The 8433-nt window shown below is 33.6% G+C and overlaps 1 protein-coding gene across 6 annotated transcripts; it reads left to right on the top strand.

Moving 5' to 3' along the window:
• The first annotated feature begins 1439 nt into the window (after positions 1 to 1439).
• LOC100810744 (uncharacterized) lies at positions 1440 to 8426 on the top strand. 6 transcript variants are annotated; one of them, XM_006590506.4, is made up of 12 exons: positions 1440 to 1819; positions 2519 to 2594; positions 2766 to 2873; positions 3533 to 3649; positions 4090 to 4437; positions 4588 to 4910; positions 5592 to 5691; positions 5770 to 5829; positions 6406 to 6492; positions 7269 to 7337; positions 7511 to 7651; positions 7929 to 8426. In XM_006590506.4, exons 1-12 carry the CDS (start codon positions 1740 to 1742, stop codon positions 8256 to 8258), a joined length of 1839 nt encoding a protein of 612 aa, XP_006590569.1. In that variant the 5' UTR covers positions 1440 to 1739; the 3' UTR covers positions 8259 to 8426. The 6 variants fall into 6 exon arrangements, with proteins under 6 accessions (XP_006590569.1, XP_014619284.1, XP_014619285.1 ...); XM_006590505.4 differs by lacking the exon at positions 1440 to 1819 and adding an exon at positions 1852 to 2166; XM_014763798.3 differs by lacking the exon at positions 2519 to 2594 and having other exon boundaries at positions 1442 to 1819.
• The last annotated feature ends 7 nt before the right edge of the window (positions 8427 to 8433 follow it).

The following is an 8433-nucleotide window of genomic DNA, read 5'->3' as shown; positions in this document are numbered from 1 at the left end:
AAGTTTATCAATAACATGTGCCTTAAAAAAAGGATATACACATAAACTTTTACACCAGTAATAGCTTTAAACAGAAAGTGTATTTTATCAATCAAAACATTGAATTATAACTATATAATAATTTAAATGTTTGTCAAATTTGAAAAATAATAAAAAGTAATTAAACTATTCATAGTTATGTGTATTTTAAAAGTATATATTACGTCAACTTTTATGTATATGAATGAAATATCAAATAATTTTAAATTAGTATATCCTTATTTGTTTAGTTAAATTTTAGAGGTTCCAAAATTTATATTATGGTAACTGTAATTGATTTTGGGTTTTATACTCCAAAAAAGTTATTTTCTTTTATCAACTTTATATAATAAATTTGTTTAACTCACTTATAGTACCATTCTAAAAAACTAGTAATTTTCTTAACACTGATTTTTCTAAAATAAATTCTATGAAAATCTAAATAAAGTCTTAGTTATTTAAGAGAGTTTTTAGGTGCTCCCAAATTTTAAAGTTATGGTTAGATTTCACATTATAATTTTGAAAGGCGGCCAAATGAAGGATATATAAGATATGTGACTCGCATATCCAATGCTTTATCATTAGCCCGTTAACTTGTTTAATGCTCTTCATGCTCCCTAACATATTGAGATAAAGTAATTATCTTCTTCATGATAGGGTCATTATCTTCTAAAAAAATAGGAGTCTTTGAATTTATTTCTTATTTGACAAGGAAAGCTACAGTTAATGTTGTTGGAGGCTGGCTTAAGCCTTTGAAATTATTTTTTATTTGATAAGGAGTTGGAAGCTGGCTTGAGCCTTTATGGGCTATTCGTCCTCCTGAGTCTTGTTGATTGGAGCAATTAGGCCTTGTCGGACCTGAGATTATTTAAGGAAAATATTTTTTTTTTCTTGGGAAAAGGAGGAAAATATCAATTCTCATAACTATTTTTACTTGACTATTGATGCATATATACATACACACACGTAGAGAGTTTTCATAAAAAATAAAAAATAGAGATTATTTATTTTTTATGAATGCAAATATGAGAAAAAAAAATATACTCAATAGTAATAGCAAATTTTCAGTAAATAGAAAACAGGGCGATTAAAACCTAAAAAATAAATTAATAAAAACTTAAATCCAATTTTAGTTCCTATAATTTTATGATTATACAAATTTTTATTGCATATTTAGTCATTCATGTTTTAAAATTTTACGTTAAAATTTTTATTAAGAAAATTGACGGCAGTTCAATGGCAGACTAAAATTGCTAAGAATTAAAAACATGAAGACCAAACTTGCAATAAAAAAAAAAATAAAGGACTAAAATTTTACGGTTGTGAAACTATAGGAGAAAAAATGAATTTAAACCCATTTGTAAACAGGGCCTAGAATATGTTTCTAAGTGTATTTAAAAATGAACATTTTAAGCGAGCATAGTAGCAAGGTCGAGAAAGGAAAAAGTGGAAAACAGAATTTAAAAGGGGAAACAAATTGGCGGGTGAATGAATCTGACAAGCAGGATGGACCGAAACCAACACACTTTTTTTTTTTTTCAAATTCAATTCAAATCGTTAACGGATCGAATTACCGATTCTGCGTTCCTCACAGTACCACTTTCCATTTCCATCAGCACCAACTTATCTTTCATTGTTTCAACTTTCATGTGTGTAAGAGAGAGAGAGAGAGTGAGATGGAGTGGGTGCGGATCAGTACACGAATTAATTCTCAACATTGAATGCATCCAACCACTCAGTGCCATCGAATTCAATTCCGATCAGTGCAGCCACTTTCTCTGATCATCGCAGTCTTTCGCTGGTAACTATTGCTATAATGCTATTTATCTCACTTCACATTCTCCTTTTTATTTATTTATTTATTTTTCAATTCGATTCTTAGTGAAACCTTGCTTGCTTATGTTCAATTAATTATTCGAGGCCCACACACACTCTCCCTTCCATTTGAAACCCGGTCAGTCCCTGGTGTAGTAAATACTAGTATGTGACTATGATAATGTTGATAGATACAAGAAGAATGCAAGAGGGTTTCTAGAATAGCTAAGAATTAATGATGGGTGAGTTTCACTTTCATAATGTATTTGACAAAGACGGTAATGCACAAGTGCAAGTGGGCGCAAATTCTAGAGCACACAGGCGCTCTAACAGGTTTTTTTTTTTTGCTTTAACTGGAACTCAATATGCCTCGTTTGGAGAATATAATGACGTTTCTTAAGCTAAGAATTTGTTTTTTTTTTTTAAAAAAATGATTAATGGATCCATTGGTGTGAAGAAGTTTAACTATATGGCTTCAATGAAAAATGTGAAATTTTCTCTCTTTTGAGTTTGATTGAGTTCAAACTTGGTCTTGGGTCTTCGTAGATTGTGGTAAGAAGGGTTTGCTGTAGAGGTTGATAATGTTTTCTTTTAGACAAATTGCAGTTATCGTCTAGTGCTGTGCTTCATTTTGTGTCATGACATGGCATGTGGTTTTTTTTTTTTTTTTTTGTGCACTTCCCAGTGCTTCTGACAGGAACCTGAAATTCTCAAGGGGTAGAGTTTTCCATCCTATACAGAAAGACAAGCATGAATCTCTTGTGAGCTGGAGACTGCTATTTAAATTTGATCTTTTTACTTTTTAAGTCATATCTCGTAATTCTTTGGATAAAACAATTATTGCATTCAACATGCAACATATGGACCTTGACACCTTGTATTGTAATTTTGAATGTCAAAGTAAATTAATTCATTTGTTGTGACTTGAACAGGCTTCACCACCTTCAGTGAGGGCTTCTAGGTTCTCAAGTCCGTTACATGACAACCTCACCGGTAACAAGAAAACTTTTTCAAATCCTAGAGCATCCTTGGAAAAAGATGTAAGTTATCTTTTTGGTTTGGAGGAATTTATCTCTGGATATTTAGATTCTTCACTTCGGTATTTCTTGTGAACAATTCTGTTCCAGTTAACACAGTCTGAAGTGACTCAGAATGACACTATATTGCTTCTTGGTTTTCTGATCTTCTCCCAAAGTTTAATTTAGAAGTGGGGGGAAAAACCATAGGATTTCCAAGTTCCATCTACACAGGAGTATATAACTTGGAAGAGTCAAGAGACCTTTAAAAGGAAAGAAATTGATTATATGATCTTGGAACTAATTGATATAAAGTAATGTGTTTCATAGAACAGCTTCACATACTCTTTTTCACAGGATAATAAGTTTGAAAATACTTTATTGAGGAATCAGAGATGCAATTCCTGAAGACCAGAACTGACCTTTGTCAAGAATGCGTAATTTAAAAGCATCTTAATAAGATCAAGAAATCACAATGGAAAAGAATTGTAGAAAATATTCATATGGATATAAGCAAAGCTTAACAAATCATACTTTGTCTTTTAGGGAAATGCATCTTCTGTATTTTATTACTTTCATGAAAACACATTGGAAGAAACACGAAGGGCAAAAATTATGGAAAGACAATTCCAGACTGTGTAGGTTCTTATGATGCCTGAACCATATGATGTATTGATTTTCAGGTTGAACAGCTACAGCTACGCATACAGCACGAAAAATCTATGCGTATTCTGCTCGAGAGAGCAATGGGCCGTGCCTCAAGTACTTTATCACCTGGACACAGACACTTTGCAGCTCAGGTAATTTGACATTTGCTGCTCGGGCAGTGGGCCTGTGCTCTGTTCACACTTTAAGCTGTTAAGATCGTAGTGGACATGGTAGAGATATAAACCATTCTTGGGCAGCCACTAAACAACTTAAGTTTTCAGGTTAATTTGGTTCTTGACTAATATCCTGTGCAATTCTTTGTATGTATAGTCTTGTGATAGAAATATTATTACATGTTATTTGACTAAACATGGAATAAGCCATTCAGGATTATAAATTATTAGAACCAGAGGAGTTGATTCTCAAGTAAAGGACTGTAGCTTGTGATAAGGATAAAGGGACACTTCACTTGGATTGTAAATTTTGATCAGACATGTATAATGCACAATGTGATCTTTCTCATTCAAGTTATAGCCATAAGTATTCGTTTGTTTGTGGCAATTAACTACTTTTTCTTTTTCCCCCGTCATAGACAAAAGATTTAATTGCTGAAATTGAGTTACTTGAAGAAGAAGTTACAAGCCGTGAGCAACATGTGCTTGCCATGTACAGAAGTATTTTTGAAAATTGTGTCAGCTGGCCACCTTCTGAACAAAATTCTGGTGTGGCTTCACCAGCTCATCCAAGGTATGAATCCAGGAAGCATCCAAGTATAATTTCAAGTGCTTTCTGTTCATCAAAAAAGTTTCCCTTGCGACCCTTGCAAGCTTTGATTTCGAATAATGACTTGAAGAATAGAATTTTTGGATCAAGTTATGCTCCTTTATCATGTGGCAAGGGCGAAGTTTATTTTGGAAAGACTTGTCCTGATTCCACCAAGGTATAATATATTGCTATAGTTACTCGTTTCCTTTGTTTTTTCTGTGAATGGAAAAAATTTATATATAATAGTACCCTAAAGATGAAACTAATGTACTAAAGATCCCCTTCTGATGTTTGTCCCTACATTTTCACCTTAATCACGTGTCAGGTTAATGAGAAGTTTTCCACAAAGGAGAAAACTCCAGTATTGCGAACTTTAAAATATCATCTAAACCAGTGCCCAAACAGGCTTTCTGAGGAGATGGTGAAGTGTATGGCAACTGTATATTGCTGGCTCCGTAGTGCAACCTCTGTAAATAGTGAAAAAAGTAGATCACCTTTATTATCAAGGTCATCCACTCATGCTGCACAGACAAGACATGGTGTTGGGGAGGATCAAGACTGTTCTTGCAAATCAGTAGTGGAGATATCTTGGATAGCTACACGTAAACGTCATTCTTCTCATGCTTCTTACGCCATTGACAACTTCAGGTTGGCTCTTTAAATATGATAACTTCAAGATGATGTTAATAACAGTAATACCAAGAAGGTGCTTCTCATGCATTTACAAAGAATCTTAAGGCGGTGTCCTACCTTGAAATTATTTCCTTGTTTGGAAAATTAGAAATTTGACAACAGTTTTGTGGTAATCTTAGCAAGAGTTATTTAAAATTACCCACTAACTATTTTATATTTACTGTGGTCTGTTAGATGATTTTCTAGATTATTTATTATCTGACTGGCAATTCTTTTTCTAGACATCTTAAGTAGTAGTGTTAAATATCAGAAATGAATAAATTAGAAAGAAAATTAGAGCTACAATTATAAGAAAAAATGACAAAATCTTGCCTACATGATTTATATGAGAAGAAAACTAATAAAGGTCCTACTAAAAAGAGTTCATCAAATGAAGGATGAGCCCATAAATAAAAATAGAAAAACATCAAGAACATCTCTAAAACAAACTATTAAAAACCTTAATATAAATAGTATTTCTTATTTAATTTTTGAGAGAACACAACAATTTTGTTTAATCTACTTAACCAACTGTCTCTTAAGGGAAGGGTATTTCAATTCTAATTTTTTGTGTACTTGCTTTTTTTGTCCAAGCACACCCTAGATTCTTATGGTTGAATTGTGGACTTAACCCGTTCGTTTTCTCATTTCCTTCAGAGTACTAGTGGAACAACTTGAAAGGGTGAATATCAGTCAAATGGAAAATGATGGACAAATTGCGTTCTGGATCAATGTGCATAATGCTCTTGTGATGCATGTAATATTCACACCAACATGACTATGATTTTTATTTTGCCAACTTTCAGTACGTATAACTTTCTTTTACTGTTAACAGGCATATTTAGCATATGGAATTCCCCAGGGCTCTCTCAAGAGGCTGGCCTTGTTTCACAAGGTAGTCTATTTCTTTATTCGATTGGATATAGTCCTTAGGCAGCAGAAAATTATCCAAGGTTTTCAATGTTCTATAAAGTTTTTGATGCAGAGATTATCTAACACTTTAAGAATGTTATTAAAACTTTAGAAGGATTTTACATTCCGTGAAGCGCTCTTCCCCAGCCAACCTTAGTTTAGTTTGATGCCTAGGCCAGGAACCATCAACCATATCCAAGTAATGTTTATTTCATTGTTCTTTTAAATCCAATAAATTACAAAGAAACAATCACATTTACAGGAACATCAACTAAAATCTTCCTTTGTAGGGGGGAAAAAATTCTCATGAACCCTTCTCTCAATTACTTGTTAGTATTTACATGGTTTAAGTCACCAAAAAGCATGTATCTAAAGTTGCTATGCTATTTGGAGGGCATTTAGATGCCATTGAGAAGTAACTTGTTTTAACCTGTGATGTCATAATCATATACTTTGAGCACTTATGTTTTTCTCGTTGGTACTATCTTATTCTTAATTCATTTCTTTTATTGATACATCATGGAAAATATGAAATAATGAGTACCACTGTGTAGTGCAGGCAGCTTACAACATTGGCGGTCATATCATAAGTGCAAATGCAATAGAACAAGCGATATTTTGCTTCCAAACACCCCGCATTGGCCGGGTACTCATCTGACCCTAAAGTAAAAACATGGCCTCCTCTAGATATATGAGAAGTGTTGCCAGTTTTATGGATGCATTTTAATGGTGGAATATTTTGTTTGGTCCCAATAGTGCAACTCTATATTTTTTCTGTTTTGACCTGAGGGTTACAAATTACATATTCTTCCCATGATTTGCATCTGCTGCTTGCAAGCCTATATTGCTTTAGAAAAACATTAATGTATCCATTTGACTGTGTTATCATTAAATTGGCATTGCTATTTTAGCAATCACCAATGATCTTGTAAACTTATAGGGCTGTTTAATGGTAAGGATAAAAGGGTGGATAATAAAGCTGTATCAAAATAGGCAAAGATATAAGCTTGACAAGCTTTTTTCTTATCTAGTGTTTGGTAGGTGTCATATAACATAGTAGGTAAGAATATAAATTGGATACAAATAAATTACCCTTATGAAAGGAGGGGTTATGGGGATGGCGGTAACCAGGGCAGGGGTGGCAGGGGTAGTAACAGAAGCATTAGTGGCAGCAATGGTATTGGCAGCATCAGAAAAGGAAGAATAATTGTGCGACAGTTAACTCCTGATTGTTAGTTTTTTTTCTTAAGTGTTATTTTTTTGTGTGGGAAAGAGAATGGGACATGTGATTTGGTTCTGCGGAGATGAGGGAAAAAGGGAAAATATTGTTTATCCTGTCATAATTCTTCCTAACCTAACTCCCCTTTCTGTATACATTTAACCTAATGAACGGCATAGGATGAGCTTATCCTGTTTGATTAGGTCACTAATCGATGGATCACAACAGAATTGGTGAAAGGTCCATTTGGGTTTGCTTCTCAACTTGAAAGAGTAATTCACGACTCTACAAGAAGTTTTAACATAATTATTTTCTGTGAGTGAGATGTTTAGAACTCCATTAGGACCTTATTTCTTTTCCTGATATTATAGTGTAATTTTTTTAACAGAATTTGAAGGATGGCATCTCATGTTTCATCTGATTATTATTTTTGTTTGTCAAACAGTGGCTTGAAAGCTTTATGTCTGCTGCCCTGAGGAAGAAAAATGGTGAAGAAAAACAGCTTATCAGGTCAAAATTGTGTATTACTGATTTCGAACCCCTTGTTTGCTTTGCTCTTTGCACTGGGGCATTGTCAGATCCTGTGGTAATTCTTCTTTCATTTACTTTTTTCCAAGGAATTGCAGTTTGAATATCATTGGGAAAATGGGATGTTAGTTGTGTAGGGCTTTGCTCTTGTTGAGAATGCATCTTGATCAATTTTGATGCATTGATGAAGCAGCACATTAGGAAGTAAATAAGAAAAATTCTAAAAATATAGGGTATGATATTCTGTATTCACATTTGCTTCCATATTACTCGCTGATCTCTCATACCCTGATTTTGAAAAGTTTATCAATACTTTTATCGTTACTTTGCTGCAGCTAAAAGTCTACACGGCATCAAATATAAGAGAACAGCTGAATATTGCCAAGAGAGGGTTTCTGCAAGCAAATGTAGTTGTGAAGAAGTCAAGCAAAGTTTTTCTCCCTAAATTGGTGGAAAGATTTTCTAGAGAAGCGTCAATCAGTTTACATGATCTCCTTGGATGGGTCATGGAAAGTGTTGACAAGAAACTGCATGATTCAATACAGAAGTGCCTCGATCGTAAATCTAATAAAAAATCATCTCAGATCATAGAATGGCTGCCTTACAGTTCTAGGTTCAGGTACATGTTCTCGAAGGATCTAATAGACAAACCATGCTGGGTATAACAATATAACATCTTACTGCATTGAAGAGGTTTTTTTAGGTTTGACTGTATGTGAGAAAGGAGGGAGTTAGTTATAGGCATTCATAGAAATTTCGTGTACATTTTAACATAATATAATTTTTGCTTGTGTTAGATTTCGTACTCTTACTATATAAATATTTTGATATAATGTAGCC

Source organism: Glycine max, chromosome 11, assembly GCF_000004515.6.
Source record: "Glycine max cultivar Williams 82 chromosome 11, Glycine_max_v4.0, whole genome shotgun sequence".
NCBI lineage: Eukaryota > Viridiplantae > Streptophyta > Magnoliopsida > Fabales > Fabaceae > Glycine > Glycine max.
Note: the sequence above shows the minus strand (reverse complement) of the source record. Positions and strands in the feature narration are given on the sequence as shown.

Coding starts and splice junctions, on each gene's coding strand:
- LOC100810744 (XM_006590505.4), top strand. CDS start 2,069: ATGATGGGTGAGTTTCACTTTCATAATGTATTTGACAAAGACGGTAAT. Junction 4,911..5,591: donor TACGCCATTGACAACTTCAG/GTTGGCTCTTTA, acceptor CATTTCCTTCAG/AGTACTAGTGGAACAACTTG. Junction 7,338..7,510: donor TTGCTTCTCAACTTGAAAGA/GTAATTCACGAC, acceptor TTTGTCAAACAG/TGGCTTGAAAGCTTTATGTC.